General features: G+C 50.4%; 10 protein-coding genes across 10 annotated transcripts; 7 read left to right on the top strand and 3 right to left on the bottom strand.

The window, feature by feature from the left end:
* Window positions 1-2: 2 nt before the first annotated feature.
* On the bottom strand, window positions 3-1,696 carry BGZ61DRAFT_458951 (uncharacterized protein). The gene is made up of 6 exons (XM_046246823.1): window positions 1,447-1,696; window positions 1,138-1,383; window positions 854-1,056; window positions 717-808; window positions 483-656; window positions 3-413 (listed from the first exon to the last, which is right to left on the bottom strand). The coding sequence occupies exons 1-6, from the start codon at window positions 1,480-1,482 to the stop codon at window positions 97-99; spliced, it is 1,068 nt and encodes a 355-aa protein (XP_046099770.1). The 5' UTR covers window positions 1,483-1,696; the 3' UTR covers window positions 3-96.
* A 1,060-nt stretch (window positions 1,697-2,756) lies between these two features.
* On the bottom strand, window positions 2,757-4,603 carry BGZ61DRAFT_482445 (uncharacterized protein; the record flags this gene model as incomplete). The annotated part of the gene is made up of 2 exons (XM_046249399.1): window positions 2,757-4,157; window positions 4,538-4,603. 2 exons carry the CDS (start codon window positions 4,601-4,603, stop codon window positions 2,757-2,759), a joined length of 1,467 nt encoding a protein of 488 aa, XP_046099769.1.
* A 697-nt stretch (window positions 4,604-5,300) lies between these two features.
* On the bottom strand, window positions 5,301-6,941 carry BGZ61DRAFT_362007 (uncharacterized protein; the record flags this gene model as incomplete). The annotated part of the gene is made up of 2 exons (XM_046241323.1): window positions 5,301-5,522; window positions 5,562-6,941. The coding sequence occupies 2 exons, from the start codon at window positions 6,939-6,941 to the stop codon at window positions 5,301-5,303; spliced, it is 1,602 nt and encodes a 533-aa protein (XP_046099768.1).
* Window positions 6,942-7,823: 882 nt separating this feature from the next.
* On the top strand, window positions 7,824-9,299 carry BGZ61DRAFT_361506 (fungal-specific transcription factor domain-containing protein; the record flags this gene model as incomplete). The annotated part of the gene is made up of 1 exon (XM_046241273.1): window positions 7,824-9,299. The coding sequence occupies one exon, from the start codon at window positions 7,824-7,826 to the stop codon at window positions 9,297-9,299; it is 1,476 nt and encodes a 491-aa protein (XP_046099767.1).
* A 570-nt stretch (window positions 9,300-9,869) lies between these two features.
* BGZ61DRAFT_482442 (FAD dependent oxidoreductase) lies at window positions 9,870-11,030 on the top strand (the record flags this gene model as incomplete). Its single annotated transcript, XM_046249398.1, has 3 exons — window positions 9,870-9,898; window positions 9,956-10,682; window positions 10,755-11,030. 3 exons carry the CDS (start codon window positions 9,870-9,872, stop codon window positions 11,028-11,030), a joined length of 1,032 nt encoding a protein of 343 aa, XP_046099766.1.
* Window positions 11,031-11,688: 658 nt separating this feature from the next.
* Window positions 11,689-13,328, top strand: BGZ61DRAFT_536757 (4-aminobutyrate aminotransferase; the record flags this gene model as incomplete). The annotated part of the gene is made up of 4 exons (XM_046254451.1): window positions 11,689-11,933; window positions 11,984-12,019; window positions 12,066-13,222; window positions 13,285-13,328. The coding sequence occupies 4 exons, from the start codon at window positions 11,689-11,691 to the stop codon at window positions 13,326-13,328; spliced, it is 1,482 nt and encodes a 493-aa protein (XP_046099765.1).
* Window positions 13,329-14,221: 893 nt separating this feature from the next.
* Window positions 14,222-15,946, top strand: BGZ61DRAFT_427900 (cytochrome P450; the record flags this gene model as incomplete). Its single annotated transcript, XM_046243720.1, has 3 exons — window positions 14,222-14,550; window positions 14,599-15,686; window positions 15,809-15,946. The coding sequence occupies 3 exons, from the start codon at window positions 14,222-14,224 to the stop codon at window positions 15,943-15,945; spliced, it is 1,554 nt and encodes a 517-aa protein (XP_046099764.1).
* A 512-nt stretch (window positions 15,947-16,458) lies between these two features.
* BGZ61DRAFT_536755 (fungal-specific transcription factor domain-containing protein) lies at window positions 16,459-18,024 on the top strand (the record flags this gene model as incomplete). Its single annotated transcript, XM_046254450.1, has 1 exon — window positions 16,459-18,024. One exon carries the CDS (start codon window positions 16,459-16,461, stop codon window positions 18,022-18,024), a length of 1,566 nt encoding a protein of 521 aa, XP_046099763.1.
* Window positions 18,025-18,587: 563 nt separating this feature from the next.
* Window positions 18,588-20,587, top strand: BGZ61DRAFT_427895 (FAD dependent oxidoreductase). The gene is made up of 4 exons (XM_046243719.1): window positions 18,588-19,030; window positions 19,085-19,374; window positions 19,434-20,004; window positions 20,060-20,587. The coding sequence occupies exons 1-4, from the start codon at window positions 18,787-18,789 to the stop codon at window positions 20,323-20,325; spliced, it is 1,371 nt and encodes a 456-aa protein (XP_046099762.1). The 5' UTR covers window positions 18,588-18,786; the 3' UTR covers window positions 20,326-20,587.
* An 814-nt stretch (window positions 20,588-21,401) lies between these two features.
* BGZ61DRAFT_361517 (uncharacterized protein) lies at window positions 21,402-22,439 on the top strand (the record flags this gene model as incomplete). Its single annotated transcript, XM_046241274.1, has 1 exon — window positions 21,402-22,439. The coding sequence occupies one exon, from the start codon at window positions 21,402-21,404 to the stop codon at window positions 22,437-22,439; it is 1,038 nt and encodes a 345-aa protein (XP_046099761.1).
* Window positions 22,440-22,492: the final 53 nt, after the last annotated feature.

Raw genomic sequence — 22,492 nt, 5'->3', positions numbered from 1 at the left:
AAGTTGGCTTGAGATAAATGAAGTAGATATAGTATCTAATTTCTCTGCCTTTATCCACTCCCCTTCCTAACCTTGCAACCCTAGTGACTCGCAACCTTAACTCCTTGGTAACCTCGCCTGAACCAACTCAATATCACTGGCATTTCTTTTCTTTCCACATTCCCGTGAATTTTGATCGACCGTATTCAAGTTGGACAAGCTGTGAGATCCATAATGTCGATCCCCGTATGATACTGGGTATGGGGCGGTAACGACTTCAAATCCTGCCTCAACCGGTCTCGTGCTTGTCGAGTTGGTATATATATTCGAATAAGGGTCATGCTCAGCACCGCGCTTTGTCCGAAAGTAAGACCCGAGAGACGGCAGGGAGGCTACCAAGAGTGAGATATTGCTGTCAAGACTGCACCACAGCTCTATAAGGGGGACGATATTGGTTAGCCTTTGAATTGATATAGATACCGGGGGGAGTGTTCAATACGTACCAAATAAACTGAGAGGAGAGGCATTGGCGTCGCCATTTGCAGTTTCAATTGCAGTAAATCGGAGAACGCAGAATGCGATGTTAATAATACCAAGGAAAAAGATGAAATATAGACAAATTCTAAGCGTTCCTTTTAGCTGTAGCCCAGGGATAATTAACCATGGGATAGCAAAGACTACAGACTTTGTTTAGTATTATCCGTCTCTCTACCGACTGGGATTTCCAGTTTGCTTACTTAACACATCTCCAGCAAAATGCAAAGCCCAAGTCAACTCAAAAGCCAACGCATACGCTGAATAAGGGCATACAGTTGCAGGGTCGACAGACCTGACCAGATTAGTATTAAAACGGGCTGGATTGTATTTCACTTACCAATACGACTTGATCGGGCGACAAACAAAGATCATTGTAAGAACACTACTTAGGAATGAGAGAACAGCCACGATGACTGTCATCCAGATGAATAATCTCTGTTTCACCATGAAGTGAGGAAACACTTGAAGGTACAGAGCTAGAAGTGTTCCCTTGCACAGGTAAGCAGCTGTAAAGAAAGTAAAGCTTCCGATCCAGTACAGCTAGGTGTGTCTATTAGCTGCCATTGTAGAAGTGTAGTCTGATCCCGATTCTGCATTTTGACGTTAATAACAGGTGCTCACCTTCAGTATTAACTGTTTTTGTTCAGTAGTGCCTTTGAAGCCTGCCAAGGTCGTAGTGACAATTGGGTCAAGCGCGCCAAGTCGTGCAAACTTGATGTCAAATCCGGAAGTCACACAGGCAGCTAACCACGCAGCGCACATGAGAATATCGTTCATCAATAGTTTCTCCCGTTGGATTCTAAGCCGTAGGTTGAGCCGAAGACTGATGACGACAGCGGTGATGCTGATGAGAATCCATTCTGACGCCTGTGATGGTGGTACATTGCATCATTAGCGACGAAGTCAAAAGGTTGCGCGTGCGGGGCGAACAATAACTGCGACCGGGCCGGGGCCATGGCTCAGCATTAGCCCTGCGGTCGCCCAGATGAGCGGTCAATCCGGAGAGTGAAGCCAGGGCGTTCGAATATTGCTACCCGAGGGTCCTGAGGTGGTGGGTTGAGCGCGGAGTCAATCGTGCCAAGCACCATGAGCTGGCCGTGTGGACCGAGAAAGAGGTCATAAATACTGTTGGATCCGTTACGGACTATTCGATCAAATGGATAAGGATCAATGCAGTGATGATGATGTTGATGCTTCCTTGTTCCGGTCATCCGGATCGGCCCGGAAGAGGGGTTATCAGACCCCCCTTCTGACTAAGGTCAGGATATCCATCTATCAGAGGTTTCGTAATACAGGGTCACAATCCAACAAATACGAAATTAACAAGACCCCTCGAGATGTGACTCCGGATATATTCATCTGCCGTGCCGAGATTCCGAATTGAAACCTCGCTGCGTGGCGTTGGCTTCAGTCGTTGGTGTGCTAAGCTAGATGAGGCATGGGCACCAGCACAGTGTGGAGGTCCTACCGCGCATCCAAAAGCTTGATTTATTTAGTTGGTTTGATGTAATCCAGGGTAGGTTTATTAGAGCCATTTGTTGCCATGAAACCGCTATCGTCAATGGCTTGGATGAACTGTAATGGTGGGTTATAATCATGGATGAGCTACACATCTTATGTTCGTAGCTTTAATATCATGAACGAACCACAAAGTCACATTTATTCTCGTGATAGAGATTGAGAATAATCCTCTCAAATTATTTGCCAAGTGTCTCTCGATAACAAAAATGTAACACCATATGCACCTTGCCCGTTTGTACATGCAACAGCGCATTGGGCTCTTTAGTTGTCCATGCAGCTCTGTTTCCTCAATCAACCATTCATTTACTAGGCGTAACTAGCGTTACCCCGTGTAACATCGCTGATGAGTGGAACGAAGAATAAGTGGGAATGGAGAGAGATGGAGTTCACAGATGTTGAGAGATATAGTACTGTGAGGGACGAAGCGGCGCCTCTCGGTCATTTATTGTTGCTTGTACCTTGAACGCTTTCACGGAGAAAATCAAATCAACTGGGGTGTATCGAGGACTAATTATGGGACACGGGGTGTTCAGCTGGTCATGGGTATGTGAAGACCGTTTTGACCTTGGCCCGGCATGGTTCATGTGAGGTGGACGATACAAAATTGCTTCAAACTGCTCGAAAAGTATTTCAGCAACCAAGAAGATGGATTCCTCCTACTTAAGCTAATAGATAGCAGTCGCACTCTTAATATATAATACTAAACTTCAAGTAGTTAACTACACTTTAATACCTCGCAAGACATCTACCACCAGCCGCAAATACGCCTGCTGGAGCACAGTGGCAACAACCTCACGCGACTCATCCACCTCCGTCCGGAATTGGACGTCCTCGAGACCTCCTATGCAGGCCCTCACTGCGTCGCGATACCGAGAACCCATAATTGCAGCGACGTGCTCGAGCAGTGCTGGCTCATCGATGAGAAGACGCTTCCTGACGTACTTGAGATCGTGCAGCGACTCTTTCGAGTATGACTTCTTTGCAAGAGGCTCGTTCATCCTCCCCGCAGTCTCGCCAGGGCCTCCCGGCGCCTTTGGAGGCTGCTTGAAGCCGAGAATCTCGTCGGCCGGTTTCCACCAGGCAATCTCTAGCAGGATGATGCCCATACTGTACATGTCGAACGTCTTGCGGTACCCCACTTTGTCGACGCCTAGGTAGTCCGGGTGCGTGTAGACAGCCCAGGCCTCGGAGGCCGCAGTGGAGGTCAGGTCTTGCTCATCTGGACGGGAGTATTCGAAGCCGCTGATGTAGGGCTGGGTATAGTCTGGGATGCCGCCCCGTGTCGGGATGAGCACGCTCTCGTCGCGGAGACCCTTGTGAAGCCAATTGACGGCGTGGAGGAAGTAGAGGCTGGTAGCCAGCTCAGTCGCCAGGCTGATACGGCTCTGAAGAGGAGGCGGCGGCTTGTCCTGGAGCAGGAGCAGTTGAGACAGCGATGTGATCTCGCTCTCCGCCGCCCGTGGTGCCGTACCGTTCACCCTGTAGATGAGCCCGAACCGTTGGTTGTCGTCGACGTAGTACCCGGCACATAGTGGCACGCGGAACTGCGTCGGCCGATCGTCCATGTGTAGGATGGCCACCAGCCGCTCGAGGTTGGACGTGACAAGCCTCGTGGGCCGGTAGTAGAATTGGCCAGGCTTATCCTCGTACTCATATCGAACGCTACGATACGGCTTCCACTCGACCCATGCCGCTCCGCCCATATAGGTCGCCGGGACCCGATAATCTGAGGTTTCGGTCGCTCTCGTGTCGTCGAGGCTCAAATTCTCCGGTTGTTGCTCGTTGGGCTTGACCTCGAGCTTGAGACTCTTGAGCTTCAACTCGCCGTCATCTGGCTGAGCCTCCAGCTTGGCTATGCTGTATCGGAATTGTGTCAGCTGCGCGAAGAGTGTCTGTGGACGCTCCGATACAGCCCCGACGGCATCTCCCAGCGGCAGCCAGGAGCGCATTTCCGACTCTATACCGCGTCGGCTGGTTGCAATCTCGACTGCCTGGACCAGCTCCTTCATCTCGTCCATGGAGCTCGTCATCTGCAGCATGGCCATGCACGTCTCCTTGGTCTGCTCGATCAGGATGCTCATCTGGTGGTCGCCGAGGGTCTCGTGCAGGTAGTCGGTCAGCTCCACGTGAGAAGATTACACCAATAAGACTAGCAGGATTATGGTGAAAGAGATAAGAGTGAGAGCCTCTTAGCCAATAAGTTACACGGGTCGGAGACTTACTCCAGTGGACGGACAAAGAAGTTCGGCCGTGCATACCGGGCAGGTATTGTTAGCACATGGCAAACCCAGCAAATGCATTGAGTCCCATACTTTGATAGGTATATAGAGGCTTCCCACCCATCTCAGAGGCCTCTGTATGGTCCCTCCTTTCTCCTCTTTTATGTGCAATAAGATTGTCGGCAGATATCCTACGAAGCGACTTGAACTCAGTTCTTTTTTCCATTCTACAGATATTGGTAACCAAGCGGGATTCACACAGACTCGCGTGTGGTACTCACTCCACTGAACTGCGTATCCGGTATGGCGAAGTCTTGTGCTCTTTGTCTCGAGCTCGACGAGTTCATGTTGACGCGGTTCAATCCGGACGCGAACGAAATTGTTGGTATGTTGAGAGGAATGTTCTGGAGGACACGTCACTGGGCACGTGGCATCGTGGAGAGGTCTAAAGGGATGTGGACTGTCGACTTTGCTTCTGTTGAGGACTGTGTGATCGCTTGGAGTGTGGCAAAAGAGAGTAACAATCTGTCACACGTACAAAGGTTTGTGACTCTCCTGTTTATTCTTTCTTTGCTTGTGTTGCACGGGCAATCCCACGATCTAGACTAACAGAGTGATCTAGAGCCACTGTCCTCGATGAGCAGGGTCAAGAGGTTCGAGTATTGTATACGAGAATCGGTGATCTCTTTGAAGCATTTCCACACCTTGGTGAGATGGAAGCAGATATTCAGAACATGTCCTCGCAACAGAAGGAGGATCAACGTCACATAGATTTTACTGATACCGAAAATGGGAAAAAACCCCGATAGGGCCAGAGTGTCTGGGGGCTAGAGTTATGAGTACAATCCAGAGCGATAGTGGTATATGGTTTAATTGCTCTTTTATTTATGCTCGAGTTAGCTGAAACAGGTGGTATCTCAATCTCACTATTTATTTGTAATATGATGCGTTTGTGATTCACATGTTGTCATTCCAGTCTAGACCATTTCAAATAAAGTCTCATAGAGTAAGTTCTAAGCCATAGCTGGTCTAATTTATCAGCCCTCATCTCGTGAATGCCTGGAATCCTCCGGATATCTCTTTGTCAACCCATTCCAAATACGACCGCAAACCACCGAAGTAAAAGTTGGTGCTTGCCTTACGCCCAGGAATATTCTGACTGAAGATCCAGCTGGCGGCCTTGGTGAATAGGGAGCCTTGTATCATGCGATTGCAAATATCTGACCATCCTTCCTCAGCCTCCTTGGATACCTCCATGATACGGGGCTTTTGCGCAGTGCCGTTCGCGTTGCCATTTTGAAGAACCTTGTGGGAATCAGAGATTCCCTCTGCGTGCATAATGCAAGCCGTGACGAAGTTGACTTCGCTTTCAATGACTGGTGGAAAGTTGGCAAAGGCACCCTGAGGTCCTGAAATGAGAAACATATTAGGGAACCCGGAGCATGCGATGCTGCCATATGCCCTCAAGCCATCCTTCCAGTGTTCTTGCATAGTCTCACCATTGAGGCCCTTGATCATGATTCTGGTGTAGCTTCCCTCGATAGCTTCAAATCCGGTGGCAAAGATCAAGACGTCGAGTTCGTGGATGGAGCCATCTGACAGCTTGATGCCGCGTTCGACTATTTCTTGGATGGGGGTTGCTTGAAGATCCACCACATCCACGTTGTCGCGATTGAAAATTTGGTAGTAGCCCGAATCACAGAGCGGGCGACGAGCGTAGAGGTCTTTGGGCTTCAGCACCGCCGCCTTTCGTGGATCCTTGACAATCTCATCAATCTTGCCCCGGATGAAGTTGCACGCTTCATTGTTGGCGTCTTCGTTGGTGGTAATATCCCCAAACGCACTGAACATAAACCTGAAGCCATTTCCTTGGTCCCAGACTTCTTGGAAAGCTTTCTGTCGCTCTTCGGGCGTGGCCTCCATGGTTTTCCGGGCGGATTCAGGTACACCGAAGCCAACGGTAGACTTGAAAACGTTGTCCCAAATTTTGTCGTAGTTCTCATTGGTCTTTTGACGATATTCGGCACTGACTGGCTTCTGTCCACTCGGTACGGAGTATTGTGGGTGCCGTTGGAAGGACGTCAAGTGGTCAACGATGGGAGCGATGGAAGTCATTACCTGGACTCCAGTTGATCCATTCCCAATGATGCCAACACGCTTTCCGTCTAGCTTCACCGAATCGTCCCATGTAGCTGTATGTAAGAGGGTGCCTTTGAAGCTTGGCAATCCGGCGATGCTGGGATAATTTGCTTTCGAAAGAAGCCCAAGGGAGTTGACAAGGTAGCGAGCAAGGACAACTTGGCCGTTTCCACAGACGACTCGCCATCGCTGGATGGAATTATCCCAATCCGCCGTTTTCATTTCGCAATTGAATTGCATATGCTTTCTCAAATCGTGCTTCTTGACAATATGTTGGAGATAGGCGAGGATCTCGGGCTGATAGACGTAGTGGTGTGTCCATGGATATGTTTGGAGGTCGTCTTTATCCCACGAGTAACGGTACAGGTAGCTTTCAGTGTCGCTCATTGCGCCGGGGTATCGATTCCAGTACCATGTACCGCCAACATCCCCTGCCATGTCGATGCATTTGACATCTAGGCCCAATCGCGACAGGCGGTAGGTGGAATAGATACCGCCAACACCGGCACCAACGACGAGGGCGTCGACTTGAACTGGCTGTCCCATTCTGAGAGCAGACAATGGAAATCAATCAAGGTGAAGTGGTTGATACAGCGCGCAGATGTGGAGCCCTGGAGCGAAGTAGTGAAATGAGATTTTGAATGGAGCATGTATATGAACCGTTTACGCGGGCGAGATGATGTACACGACGATATAAGCAGTGATGGCGACTGAATTGGTCCACTGCTGCGGTGCCAATTGTCGGCTCGTGTCAGGTCTTAATTGGGAAACTTTCTCTATCAACTAGGAATTACGGAAATGGTCTCAATCATGAGAACTCGACCCACTCATGGTACGGCATCTTCACTTTCGTTTCTGCCAGGATACCGTAGCAGGAGATTCTAGAAAGATCAGAGCGGGACACCAGCAGCCCGACTTCTGTAACGCACACAGATCTCGGGCCATGATCAAGTTAGGCAACTGGCTTTTGAATGAGGGCAGATGCAGTTGGATGGTTGAGTAATTGATTGGTTGTCCGCTGGAGGTGATTACCAGAGCTGCGATTACAGCCATCCTGCCACTGCTTCGGCGTCTTCTGGGGCACATGCAGAACAGCCACGACTAGTCCATAATTATGGGCCGGAGTGCGGGGTTGCAGAATGTAAAATTGCCTCTTTGAGACAGGATCCGAGAGAGAACCATGGCGTCGTTGTGGGACGAATCAAATGTCGAGAAGGCGAGTGGAGATACAAGGTGGAGGGTGTCTGAAATGAAGCTATCTCGATCTGGCATGGCTCAGAATGACGCAGAGGCACAGGATATGACAGGCCAGCTGATGTCCGCGGATCTCCTCCCCATTGTCTCTATCTAAATCTCATCACTGCATACCTTATCCTCAGACGCTGCAAGCCCCAGCTCGGTAATCGACCCAATCCAGCCTGAACCACCATGTCATCCGTATATCGAATCCGCTTTGCCCCTAGCAGCAAATACCAGCTGCCGGCGTCGACGGAAGCCAACGCCTCGCGGGCTCCGTCAGCATCCAGCTCCACTCCTCCGTCTCCAGATGAGAGCAACTCGCCGCTGGAACGCACCAGGAACCGCACCACCAAGAGCCGTCTTGGCTGCAGGGAATGCAAGCTTCGTCGGGTCAAATGCGACGAGACTTATCCCGTCTGCCTCCGGTGTCAACGGCGCGGCTCCGTCTGTCTCTCAAGCCCCCGGCCGGCCCAGTGGCAAACTGAGGTCTCGTGGTATTCCGACTATTCCCTCAGCCCCTGGACAGGGGATAGCCCTCCCAACAAACGGCTCTTGCAGTACTGGCTGGAGCAGTCGAGCAAGATGATGTCGGTGGATCCGAACAATAACCCGCTATCATTTCCGCTGCTCCGTTATCTCGCCGCAAGCCCTTCCCTCGTCCACGCAGTGCAAAGCGTTGGCGCCGGCCAAGAGACATTTTTCAATAGTTCCAGCCTTGGCACTTGTTTGGAGGAGCGTGGGCGCGCTCTCAAACTGGTGCGCCAGGAGTTGGCGAATAGCGCACGCCCGCCACTCACCTCGTTGCTCACAGTCTTTATACTCGGTGTTTCTACACCTTGGCTCGAGTCACAACCTCAAAGCTACGGTAAAGAACACCTCAATGGTGCCAGGGCTGTAATCAACCTCGTTCTATCAGAGAAGGGAATGGCTGAGGATCCCCTCATGAAGTTCCTCCTGGGCTGGTACATATGGTGGGACATGTGTTGTTCCTTTATCGCCGACTCAGATGACCTCTCAACGGTCGATACGCCCAAGATCCTCGCTATTCTTCAACCAAATTCAGACGCTTTCCACCCGATGAATGGCTTCTCTTCTGAGCTCTATACTTATGTAGCCTCTGCCAGTAGGTATTGTCGCCGTGTACTAGACCATCGAGGGCGCGATCCAGCGCACGAAGTCGAAATTGAGACGAAGCTCTTGGCATGGCAACCTGATGACCGTCATCCACACTTGGCACGCTTAAGCATGGCTTATCGGAACCACGCTCTTATCATGTTATACAACACTTGCCCGGATTCAGGTCTTCCAATGCGTACCATCACCAGTGATGATGGCCTGGAGATTATTGAAGGGACGGAAGCCATAGTTAGGTTTTATGCCCTACAGACCCTTCGAAACCTGTTGAGCACGCCCATGCACGAAGCCTGCGTAATCTTTCAAACGATGCCGCTGCTCACGGCGGCAGCAGAACTGAAAGAATGCGACGTATCTCTTCGGGGGGATGTCATCATCAGATGCAAGGCCCTGTACTCTATTTGCAGGATTGCAGTAATGCTGCGGTGTATTGATATGTTGGATGAACTGTGGGCATTGCGGGACCGTGGCGTTGAAATCACGTGGATGGAATTGAGTCTGACAAAGAGCTGGAGACTTTGTTTCTCCTAACTAAGCCTCTGCTTCAATTGGGGAGGCTATATGTTATAGGTTTTGAAATCCACCTAGCTTCACCTTAAAGCAATCTATGTTGGGAGTCACGGGTGCCAGTGGAATATCTCATCTTGTGACGAGGCCATCTCAAGAACCACAGGTTGACACGTAGTCTCGACCGAGATGATGGTCATAGGCTATGAACGGGATTGAATAAGTCCACGAAATCCAGAAGCGGCCATCAGAGCCTCCCCAACAACACAGGGGACTTTACCACTCGGGAAATGTCCAAAATAGGGAAGAACCATACGACAGCATGATGCAGGCCCACTCTCTCACCTCTCACAATCTAGGTGGGCCAACTAGTGCAGGCTCGGCACATGATCCCAGCCACTTCTTCATAGACAAGACTAACCCAGTATGGTCCATGTTGATTATAAGGGAGTTGGTCTGTTACATCAGACACGGATCGGGAACTCCAATATATTCCATTTCTCTCCCATATCTCCTACCGGCCAGGCCAGTCAATTGATACTACCTGACCACACTCTGACAGCACGTTGGCTATTATTTGCGCCGGTCATCATCATGGTCAAAGTCACAATCTTGGGGTCGGGGTGAGTGTTTAGTCGGTTGCTCATTTTTATCAACATTGGACTAACGAACCGCTATAGCGTCACCGGCATGATGGCTGCGGCCAAGCTGCCGAGAGATTATGACATCACGGTAGTTGCTGAACACATGCCAGGCGACTACGACACCAAGGAGTGGGCGAGTCCTTGGGCAGGAGCAATTTGGGTTGGTGTGCATCAATCCAAACCTGAAGAGCAAAAGATGCAACTGGAAGGGTTTGCTGGGCTGTGGAAGCTCGCCGAGACCAACCCAGAGTCCAGTATACGCCAGATCGAGATGACCGAGATAATGGATCGAGGCTCAAAGTCCGACGTGTGGTACGCAGGAAAAGTGCCTGAGTTCCGATTTCTCTCAAAGGATGAGCTTCCCAAGGGTGCAATCTATGGAATGAAGTACAAAACTCTGGTGTTGACGCCCCAAATATTTCTACTATGGCTACATCAGAGATTGACGGACAGGGGCGTCAAATTCATCCGTACCAAGGTCAATTCTCTTGCAGACTTGAAGGGACTGAGTCATGATGTCCTCATCAACGCTTCGGGTCTTGGCTCGGAGAAACTGAAGGATGTTCAGGAGAAGAACCTTGTGCCAATGAGGTTGCAGTGTGTCGTGGCCAAGGCCGAAAACTATGATCGACTCTTTATTCGGCGTGGCGAGAATGGTTACTACTCTACTGCTTTCTCCCGCCGAGATGGCACAGTCTATGTGGGCGGTGTCTTGAAGGAAGATTCTCGAGACCTGACTATCTCCGAGGAGCAGAGGACTATAGTAAGTATTTCTATTGTCGAGAAAGAGTGGGCATGGATGATGAAAAATAAGCTAACACTACCTCTTTTCTAGATCTGTCGCAATGCCCATCTAAACCAGCCAGATGTTTTCCCGTCTCCTCATGCAAAGGACTGGCCCATTTTGTATGATCATGTTGGCGTCTATCCCGTTATGGATAAAGAAATCGGCGGCGTCCGCTGTGAGAAGGAAGTTTTGGACGGCCAGCGAGTCATTCATGCTTACGGACAAAATGCTGGAGGATACGTGTACAGTTTCGGGCTCGCTCGTGCTGTAATTAATCTGGTGGACGAATTTCTCTTTGAGATTCCTCAGGTTTCTAAGCTCTGAGGAATGTTAAAATTTTGGGAAGCTGTGAGCGTGTACAAAAATAAACAGAATTAATTGAAGGGAACCAATTAACGTCTCATGAAACTTTCTCGTGAATGTCCTTTTTGGAAATATCCACCCGGCAGCATGAGCTGTCATTTCAGTGTTAGTTTCATTACTCGCCATTTGGGCTTGTCAACCCAGCACGTCTCGACCAAGACACCCGTGTAATATCTTGGCGACAATATCAGTCTGGGGACTTTGTGGATACCATTGTAGTCTTGAGATGGGGTAATTTTGAAAGACTATGTAAGCTGTTCTAAAACTGAGACTAACCTCAAATTGAGGGCTTCGCGACTGCACACAAGGCCGGAGGATTAGCTCTAGTCGCTGTTCAAGTATGACGGTGGATCCACATGCCCATTTGGAACGGTACGCGATGTGGAGTGAACAGGCCGAAGTAACTAGATTGTTTCCTCTTTGGGCTGATCAACGAGGGCAGAATCATACACCTGGCACACTACCTTGCCATCGGAGCTGGCTCATCACCCGTAACGTATTGTGCATAGTGTCATAATCGCCATTAAGACCACGCCGCCGAGCCTTGCTTTTTCAGTGCTCTTGGACTCTGTATTCCTTCACAGCTTACTTTGTATTGACGCCACTTGTTCCGAGCACCATGTCCGTCGCTGCAACCCTGGCCCGTGGTCGCCTCGTGCTGCGTCAACCGGCTTTGAGGCCATCAAACCGCAGACGCTTCGCAACTGCCACCGAATCGTTTTTCCCCAATGAACCGACAAAGCCTCTTGTTTCGACAGTCATCCCCGGACCCAAGGCACGGGCTGCCCTGGCTGACATCGACGATGTGTTTGACACCAACAATGTCAATATGGTGACTGACTTTGAACGCAGTATTGGAAATTAGTGAGTAACTTTGTCAGACATGGTGTGAGACTCAGAGCTAACCGTAGTAGTATTGCGGATCCAGACGGCAACATGCTGCTCGACGTGTGAGTTCGCCGTCAAATATCAAATCATGTTTACTAAAAATCCTAGTTATGCTCAAATCGCATCTATTGCCATTGGATACAACAACCCAGCGCTTCTTGCTACTGCACAATCTCGCGCCATCCAGACAGCTCTGGTTAATCGCCCTGCATTGGGAAACTTTCCCCAGCATGACTGGGCCGATATCTTGCGAGATGGTCTTTTGAAGGCTGCCCCCAAGGGCCTCGAGAATGTTTTTACCTCGACGACCGGATCAGATGCAAATGAACTTGCGTACAAGGCGGCTTTCATGTGGAAGCGTCAGCAGCAACGCGGGGATGTCGAATTTACCCAGACGGAGATCTCATCGGCCATGGATAATAAGGAACCTGGAGCCCCTAATCTCTCCATTCTATCCTTCAAGCAAGGATTCCACGGTCGCCTTTTCGGAAGCCTCACGACAACGAGATCCAAGTTTATTCACAAAATCGACATTCCTGCCTTCGATTGGCCAGCCGCTCCATTCCCCAAGCTGATGTATCCCCTCGAGGATTTTGCCGCAGAAAACAAACTGGAGGAAGAAAGATGTCTACAAGAGACTGAGCGTCTAATTACAGAATGGCATTGTCCACCAGTCGCTGTCATTGTGGAGCCAATCCAGTCCGAAGGTGGCGATAACCATGCAAGCCCTGCGTTTTTCCAGCGCCTGCGCGAGTTGACCACCAAGCACAACATTCTTTTCATTGTAGACGAGGTTCAAACGGGCGTTGGTGCGACTGGCAAGTTCTGGGCACACGAACACTGGAATCTCCCAACGCCCCCTGACATGGTCACATTCTCCAAGAAGGCACAGGCCGCGGGATACTTCTACAGCGACAAGAGGCTGCGCCCCAGCAAGCCTTATCGTCAATTCAACACTTGGATGGGTGACCCGGCCCGGGCTCTTTTGTTCAAAGCCATGTTCCAAGAGATACAACGCCTGAAACTCGTCGAGAACACGGCTGATGTCGGAAGTTATCTATACTCTGGTCTGAAGAGACTCCAGGAGCGCTACACTGGGCAAATCATGAACCTGAGAGGCCAAGATCGGGGTACTTTTATTGCCTTTGATTCACCAAAGAGAGACACCTTGATCAGAAATTCCAAGGCAATGGGCTTGAACATTGGCGGTTGTGGAGAACAGTCCATCCGACTGAGGCCAATGCTGGTATTTCAAAAGCGTCACGGTAAGTTTTCCTACTATGGCTGTGTCGCTTAGGTTCGATTACAATAAACTGACAAATAATAGCGGATCTGCTCCTCGAACTACTAGAGAAGTTGATCAAGCAGTAAACGAGTAAAATGCCAGGGTGTTAGGGTTCGTGTCGGGACGACCAAGGGCGGGGCATCGGGATATATTAGATATTAGTGGTATCAAATCATTCAACTCGTATTCTTTTGCACCCGCAACATCCTGGTGGCTGTCTATCGGAATGCCATTTCCAGAAAATCCGCGTTGATGCCCGACATATCTGCTCCGATCAATCATCGTAAAATGTAGACATTCGCGATACCAGGTTTTTATCCCTTCCTGTTGTATCCAACCATGTGTTTTGTAATGTGCTGCAATTCCTTTTCGTTGAAGAGAAAGATAAGGTGGTCTTGGTCAACATCCCAACTGTCGTCATAGTCGGTCAGAGTCCCTTGTTTCTTTCGCAATATTTGCTTATTCTGCGTAGACGTGGTTTATCCTGCGCTTTTCGTCGTAAAATATATGGATGTAGAAGGTGCCTTGGCATGATACGAGCTGAGGGGCATTTGCCGTTTTGTTACTCGGCTCGATGCCCAGACGGGATGGAACGGGGTGTGGATGGTCGGCTCCGGCCACCATGAAGCCACTGCAGATGGTCGCACTGCATTTACAGCCTCCTCTAAATGGACGAACCGTGAGAATGCTTGGTGAGATGACTAAGGGCATAGCCCAGTAACACTCTATACAAGGGATCTAGTCCAGATGCATATAAGTACGTTGGAGCCCCCACTTGTCGCGAATTACTTATTGTGTCGAATAGGCGAGCACTCTACAGGTTCCACGAGATGACCCATATTTACGCTTCACGCAGCGTCAGCCAAAATAAAAACTCTCAAGTTGGCAAGTCCTACTGGATTTACGGATCACAGCTCCCATCCTATCATCAGAGCTGTCTTCAGACGACTCGGAACGACGACATCGGTATCGACACGACATGGCTCTCATTCTCCCTCTGCTTGCTCTAGGCGGAGCCATCATCCTCGCCATCTTCGAGTACATCATCAAGCCAGCCTTTTTGTCGCCTTTGTCAAAAATCCCCGCCCCTCACTGGAGCTGTCATGTTTCTCCGGTGTGGCTCCTCTGGGCTAAATGGGCTCGCTGGGAAAACCGGCTGGTGTATGAGAACCACATGAGAAAGGGAAAAGCCCTACGTCTCTCGCCAAATACTCTGAGCCTCAACTGCTTTGAAGGCGGGCTTAAGCAGATATATCTTGGTGGCTTTCCAAAGACAGAATTCTACTGGAGGGGTTTTGCCAATTACGGGTGTGTACGCCGTTCTTCTTGGCTGGTGAGACTCTGACATTTTGACAGCACTGAGAATATCTTCACTTTTGAGGATAACCCTACGCACTCTGCTCGCAAGAGAATCATATCCGGCGTCTTTTCCAAGTCAAATGTAATTTCATCCCCAACTGCCCGTGCGGCTACCAAACTGGTCTTGTACGACCGTCTATTGCCTATGCTGTATAAGGCGGCAAAGAATGACGAGCCGCTCGAGGTCCTTGACATGAACTTCTCGTACTCGATGGACTCATTCATTGGCTGGCAGTTTGGCTGCGGCCTGGCAAGCAATTTTCTCGAGGATGAGGAGGAACGAAGAATGTACCTCGACGGCTTTGGCGCAGCGGCCCCATATGTCTTCTGGCAGTATGAATTCCCCACCCTCAACACGTTGCTCAAGTCAGTCGGGTGGATCCCAAGCAAGGTTGACTCTGGATTCCATGACCTCGAAGCATGGAATCTTGACAAGTGCGACAAGGCTCATGAGCTTCTCGCTCGAGGCGAGGACACGCTGGCAGAGGAGAACAAGCCCGTGGTCATGGCATTGCAAGTCAAGGCGATGAGCGAGATCAACACCAAGCCCAAGGAGTACGCAAACCGCATGAAGATTGCGAGCGACATGTTTGTTCATAACTCGGCCGCACACGAGACAAGCGGAATCACTCTGACCTACTGCCTCTACGAATTGTCACTGGATCCCAAAATCCAGACCAAGCTTCGCGAGGAGCTTCTGACGCTAGACCATCCTCTAACGTACCCAATCCCAGAGGGAGAAGACGTCAATCTGCCAGCTGCAAAAGCCGTCGACGCGTTGCCCTACTTGGAAGCCGTGATAATGGAGACATTGCGACTGTATCCGGCTGTTGCTGGGGGACAACCTCGCCGTGTCCCTAAGCCATGCTCCCTCGGCGGGTACGACAATATTCAGCCAGGCACCATCGTTCAATGCTACGCCTATTCCCTCCATCGAACACCGGAAGTATTCCCAGAGCCCGACAAATGGAGGCCAGAGCGATGGATCGAAGCAACTCCACAGCAATTGAGTGAGATGCGTCGATGGTTTTGGGCGTTTGGAAGTGGTGGCCGCATGTGCGTTGGCAGCCACTTTGCATACTATTGTGAGTATCGGACCGCCTTTGACTGTTTGAATTGCCTACAGCGCATAACTTCATACAACTCCCACCCTTCTCATTGTTTATATCGTACATCGTGCACCCTGAGCCCGGCTAACGTTTGACAGCGATGAAACACTGTATTGCGAGCATCTATACCAACTTCACAACCACCATCCACACTCACGGGGATATGGAACTGGAGGATAAGTACTTGGCTGGACCTAAAGGGCACAACCTGAAATTGAAATTCCATGTGGTTTAGGAGGGGTGGCAGGATAGTCATGGCTGGAGCGTGCTGAGGAGGATTGGAGGAGGGGAATCAAACATTTCTAGACAAATGATTGAAGTGCATTTGATTAAGGATATTAAATCCAGCAAAAAGACATTCCAGATCATTGCCCAACATGATAATGAATCGTTGCTCGGACATGAGTGTGAGCTGTCACGCCGTGTCTGCCGTAACAGAGGAGCACTGTGCGTCGAGAGCCACAGCAGAGGACTACGCTATCTAGAGCATTCGACATTCCCCAGCGGGCGTTTCCAGAGGAGGATTGGCACGATATCATTTGTGGAACCGTTAGTGTGAGACCGGGGCGCCCTAAACGAGTCAAGATAAGAAGTGCAGCAGAATGCGGGGATGGCTAGATCGGCAACTTGGTCCTTTGCCACCAGATTGCGACTCCGAACCTCCCATTGAAACATGTCTCGACCTTCAGTGGCATCTGGTCGCCAGCATATTTCTCATAAACTCGTTACACAGCCAAACAAAGCCGCCATGAAGAACACCGAGTTGAAGATCCGCCTGTGGCCGGGCTCGCGCTCCGGTATCACGGTGCAGCCGGATGCAATTGCCCCATGTACCATGGCCCAAGAGGCAGGCCGCAGCCGCTGGGGCTGCACCGAATGCAAGAGGCGCCGGGTCAAATGTGATGAGACGTTCCCCGTGTGCGTTCGCTGTCAGAAGCGCGGCGCAGTCTGCCAGTCGGCGCCTCGGCTGCGACAATGGCAGATCGAGGCGCCTTGGATCAACTCCAGGAAGGGCTCGTCGACCACGGCCTTGCGGGCTAGAGGTGGAGTCTCGGATGATACAGCTTTGCTGCAGTATTGGCTGGAGCGAGCAAGTCAAATCATGGTCATCGACCCTGACGACAACCCGCTCTCGTTCCCCATCCTGGAGTACATTGAACGATGTCCAAGCCTCAAGCACGCTCTGCAGAGCACCAGCGCCGCTCACAAGAACTACTTTGACCCTGAAAAGCTGTCGACCTGTCTAGAGGAGCGCAACTGGGCGATAAGACTCATCATAGGCGAACTTACTTGCCCGGGAGACAATATCTTCCCCGTCTTTCTCAGCGTGCTCCTCCTGGGACTCTCGGCCGCCTGGACTGACGGACCCACCTCGAAATGCGGCCAGGAGCATCTGCGTGGCGCGCGAGCACTGGTAGACATGCTTCTATCCAGTTCCTCGGCTCAAGAGAATAGGCCACCATACTTTGGCTTCATGATTGGCGCCTATCTATACTGGGAAATGGCCACAGCATTCCTTGTTCCGACCAACCGCCAGATCCCCATCAATACCCACGAGATAGTCTCGGCTGTCTTGGAGATTGGTGACCAATACCATCCCATTGCAGGTTATTCGACAGAGATATTTTACTACATCGGTAACCTGGGTCGGTATTGCCGGTCCGTTATCGAGACCGGGATCCGTGACGACATCTTGGAAGCTCTTTTGGAGGAGCAAATGACGAAATGGGAACCAAATTGCGACGTCCCCGAACTCAAAGCATTGAGTGATGCCTATAGACACCATGGCTTGATCAACCTAGCAGCCATTTGTTATCGCCGAGATGTCAAGGAGACGGCACTCGAAACCACATCGCCGTCACTATCCGACATGTTGCCATTCCTGGAAGACATTTCACCATTACTTGACGACATATCACTAGTACAAGAAGACGCAACATCGCTCGATTTTGATCCACCACAAAACCTCGAAGTGGGAGAAGATAATGTCGTCGGTGGTGATTTGGAGACAACCATCAGAAATCGCGCTCTGATAATTGTTCGATCTCTCACAGCCATCCCATCCAGCCACGCCTCAACCAACCTCCAAGCAATACCGCTCTTGACGGCAGGATCAGAGCTGTTGGCAGAGGATACGCATGAGCGCGAATCAGTCCAGCGTCGGTTCAAGGACCTGTACTCGCACAACCACCTGCGGGGGAATCTCGATGCGCTGCAGTTGTTGGATGAAGTGTGGGCGTTGCGCGATGCTGGCCAGATGGTCAACTGGCTTGAGGTTATGTTGAACAAAGGTTGGAATATGATGCTAGGATGATGCTGTACTCTTATAATTCCGACGATTTTATTCTTGCAGTTGTTTACTACATGTAAGTCGCTTTCTAGTGGACCTGAGAATCATGTTGCAAGGAAATATAAGGTTGTTCATCTGTACCCTGATTTCAGTCAGCCCATTAATACCATAAAACGTAAGTTGCATGCGTAAATTAGAAATTGGCGAGACCCTCGCTCATCGCACAGACTCCATTGTGATGGCATTCCCCAGCTCTTCGAGATCAGGGATCGTCCGCTTAGGTCTAAGATCCAGTCGACATACGATGTGATGCAATTTCACTCCCGCCGAACGCATGGATGCCTGCAAACCTCCTCACCAGTCCTATTTCGACCGATGCCGATGCGAATACGCCCTTCCTATTCTGGCCCGGACGCGAGGAAGTGGACACGCCTACTCGTACTAGTCGCAGCCGAAGCTCCACAGATGCAGCCTTTAGGATCTAGCCGTTTTGATAAGGAAAGCGAGGCTTGACTCAGATGATCCGTTATCGCACTGCCGTAGTGTGTGATTTCCCGAGACACAATCGGAATCTTCATTCGCGGGGACTTCACCCATGCGTTTCTAGCACAGGAGAGTTCAAGGTTGATACCCTTGCGCACCGCGCGAAACCCGGATATAAGACGTCAGCATTGAGAAGCAGAACTTGGTGCCTGCTATTGCTCCGCCATTTCTCTCTTTGAAAGGGATACCTCCCCGTTCTCGGACTGCCAATTGCTGAGATTAAATCCCAGTCATTCACGAACTATGTCCCCCAGCACTTTCCCTCCCCCGAATGGGATGAAGTCCTTCTGGCGGGCAAATCCGGGGACATTGGACAACCATCGGTCAACAGCACAACTGCCGGAGGAATGTGATATTGTGGTGGTGGGAGCTGGATACTCAGCGGCTGCGCTTGTTACGCATATTATCGCGCAAGCAAAAGGAAATTTGCCGTCGATTCTCGTCTTGGAAGCGAGGCAGCTGTGTTCTGGTGCCACAGGGCGAAATGGTAAATTATTTGCGAATGTTCCATTACTCCTGACGGTTTGCTAATAAATAGCAGGCGGACATCTAAAACCAGACTCGTATTATTCCATCTCGAGATTGGCAACCGAGTACGGGATTGATGCGGCTGCAGAGGTAGCTAATTTTGAGTCGGCCAACGTCGACGCAGTGACCGAGTTCATTAGAGAGAACAAAGTGGACTGTGACTTCATCCTCACGCGGGCCACCGATGTCCAGTTCTCTGTTGAGCATCAAGAGAAAGTGAGGGCTGGTTACGAAAGACTGCTGGCTGCTGGTGTCAAGGCGACGAACGGAGCGTATTGTGCAGAGGACAGATATGCCGAGAAGGTGAGTGGTTTACATATATGATTCATCCACGTTAACATAATCCCTCTGACAACTCAAAGCTCTCTGGCGTCAAAGGAGCAAAAGGCTGCTTCAGCTATACTGCAGGCCACCTTTGGCCATATAAGCTCATACACCACATGTTCTCAAAAGCGATTGAACAAGGCGTTAACCTCCAGACGAACACACCTGTTCAAAGTGTGTCATCGGGTCCCGATGCAACAGGCCGATGGATCCTCAAAACTAGCCGAGGGGTAGTAAAGGCCAAGCAAGTCGTGATGGCAACCAACGCATACACATCAGCCCTCCTACCCGAGTATACCAACAAGATTATACCTTACCGAGCCGTGTGCAGTCACATTGTCACTCCGGGCAAAGCGCCCCTGTTGACAAATTCCTATGCACTGAGATTCGCTGAGTGGGACTTTGACTACTTGATTCCTCGCCCAGACGGGAGCATTATTGTGGGCGGTGCTCGCAGGGCTTACATTGGACATCAGGAAGATTGGTATGGGAATGTTGACGACACCAAGTTAATCGAGCGTGCTCGACACTACTTTGATGGCTACATGCAGAGACATTTCAGCGGGTGGGAGAATAGCGGCGCCTATGTTGATGACATTTGGACAGGAAGTACGCCAACACCTTTCCCTCACTCCAGACAGCAGGTTACTGATCTCTTCCAAAGTCATGGGCTACTCGTCCGACCGTCTGCCCCGCGTCGGCCCAATTCCGAGCCGCCCAGGCATGTTCATCATGGGTGGCTTTACAGGCCATGGCATGCCCCAAGTCTTCCTTTGCGCCCAAGGAGTGACCGATATGGTTCTAGAGGGTAAGCAGTATAGCGAAACTGGCTTACCGCGTCTATTCGAAGAGTCATCAAAGCGACTTCAAGACCCAAGGAACCGAGTGATGGAGTTTTATGAGTCTCTGCCGTTGAGCGCAAAGCTGTGACGTATTGGGATGTCACAACCTCTTAAAGGAGGGCGAAACGGAAACAATTATAATGCCACCAGACGAAATTACGCAGACGCGAGTCTAAGTCACGAGTTGGTGAATCCGATGGGGGGTATACGAGTTGAACAGACCACATTCATGCTTCGTTTGGCGATTGTGTCGGAGATGTAATTGGAGACATAGAGTAAAGAGAACAAGTGCTTGAGTTGAAAATCCAACATAAAGCAAGACCATAAACTGAAATAGGTCACCATCACTGATAATAATTTCCTGGGTGACGATGCTCGACTGACGGCTGGCATTTGGCACATCAAGTCTCGGTCCTCTGCGTTCCTTATTCGGATTTACTCCAGCAGGCCTTCTGTGATGACTTGTGAGGAATTAAATAACCATACGATGGTTTTGGAGACGATCTTCAGAAGGAGTAAATCTTGGTATTATCGTTGAACGAGCCCCGAATGACCTTGACGTGTGAAGCTCTGGTTAGGTTTGATGAGGATGCTGTGGGAGCTCATCGATGGGTACAGCGTACTCTAATCGCTCGGAACCTAATGGCTAGTGACAAATACAACAGCTTGGCGTAGCAAATATCGGCATCTCGAGGTGGATAGTGACTGTGGCCTGGCCGAGATCCCTCCGGCTTGTATGTACGGATATGCAAGCATGCAATCTGGCGTAGTCGGTGGCGCCCAGAAGGTGGATCATAACCTCGGGATTTGGCCAAATGAGGAAATACGCGTGAGAGCTTTGTTGGCTGTCAGTGACATGACTCTAGTTCATCCAACTATCCCCAATGCAGCAATGGATTGCAGCGATAACTTGCGGGGTAGAGTCGCAGATCGGAGTCAAATCGGTATCTGAATCACTTCATTCATCCATTACCCGATCAAGACTCATTGCGAGTCTCGACATCTTTATCGGCCGAAGCTCCATCCAGGCACAGGCTGTCGTTGCCCCTGGTACTTAACCTTTCACATTCGGGATATCTCACCGACCTCAGTCTTCAACATCCGCCCAGTTAATCTCATATCTTGTTATTATTTTCAACTGATATCACTTTTATCTAAATAATCATGGTCGCCGCTGTCCCTTCCGAGAAGAAGATAATTGTCGTAATTGGAGGGTCGGGCATGGTCGGAGGTTCCGTCGCCCGCTCCCTCCATGACAATTCCGACTTTTGGGTGCGACTAACCACTCGCGACACAACCACAACCAGAGCAAAGCGACTCGTTGATCAAGGCTTCGAGGTTATTAAAGCAGACTCTTGGAGCCCACAGGAACTTGATGTCGCTTTCCAGGGCGCGTACGGCGTCTTTCTGAATACCGATTCGGACGACCCAAACTTCAAGAATGAGATTGGGCCTCCAGAGTCAGCCATGGGCAAAATTGTTATCGATGCTGCAATGAGACAGGGCGTCAAGCACTTTGTCTTCTCCGGACTGCCCGAGGCCAAAAAGCTCACCAACGGCGAAGTCTCAATCCTCTCTTTCGATAACAAGAATGCCATTGCCAATTACGGGCGCAAAGCTGGCTTTGCATCCTTCGTCGAAGTCAACATCGGTTGGGCCATGGATATCTTTTGGATGGAGGCTTATGGAAAGGCTTTTGGAGGCTTCGCGACTATCCCAGACTCGGAGGGGTTCCTCACTTTGAAGTTGTTCCCCATGCCCAATCAACCAGAGAGGATTCCCTGGACGTCGGTGCGTGACGACTACGGCGATGCGGTGCATGCCGTCTTCCTCGATCCCACGAGTTACGACAAGAGAACCATCTGGGCCATCTCTGACTACATGGGTTTCCAAGATGTCGCCGACGCCTACAACTCCGTCACCGGTACCCAGACGGCGCGATTCGTTCCGGACTTTGAGCCGCTGAAGGCAGCCACTCCTGGTAAAACAAAGGAGGTCAATGGTCTGAGGAACTATTGCAATTACATCAAAGGCGACTACTGCAATGGCCAACCCACTGATGAGAACCTCGTGAAGGAAAACCGGCGATTGAAGGAAATTGCGTCACGAGCTCGGGGACGAACGGGTGCCGAAGCCCAACTTCAAACAATCAAGGGTTTCATCCAAGCCTATGGTCCAGTGAAACTTGAAAATAAGCTGTAGAATAAATGCTTACTTTGTATAATTTAGCATCAATACAATACAAGATTATACCA

Source organism: Ilyonectria robusta (genome assembly GCF_021365365.1).
Source record: "Ilyonectria robusta strain PMI_751 chromosome Unknown BGZ61scaffold_21, whole genome shotgun sequence".
Lineage (NCBI taxonomy): Eukaryota > Fungi > Ascomycota > Sordariomycetes > Hypocreales > Nectriaceae > Ilyonectria > Ilyonectria robusta.
This window is presented reverse-complemented; position numbering and strand designations above follow the sequence as displayed.

Excerpts from the sequence above, each read along its gene's own strand:
- BGZ61DRAFT_458951 (XM_046246823.1), bottom strand. The coding sequence starts at position 1,482 with ATGCTGAGCCATGGCCCCGGCCCGGTCGCAGTTATT. Across the intron at positions 1,057-1,137 it reads AAAAACAGTTAATACTGAAG|CTGTACTGGATCGGAAGCTT; the intron begins GTGAGCACCTGT and ends AGACACACCTAG. Across the intron at positions 414-482 it reads CTCTCCTCTCAGTTTATTTG|AGCTGTGGTGCAGTCTTGAC; the intron begins GTACGTATTGAA and ends TCCCCCTTATAG.
- BGZ61DRAFT_427895 (XM_046243719.1), top strand. The coding sequence starts at position 18,787 with ATGTCCCCCAGCACTTTCCCTCCCCCGAATGGGATGAAGTCCTTCTGG. Across the intron at positions 19,031-19,084 it reads TGGTGCCACAGGGCGAAATG|GCGGACATCTAAAACCAGAC; the intron begins GTAAATTATTTG and ends AATAAATAGCAG. Across the intron at positions 19,375-19,433 it reads AGGACAGATATGCCGAGAAG|CTCTCTGGCGTCAAAGGAGC; the intron begins GTGAGTGGTTTA and ends GACAACTCAAAG.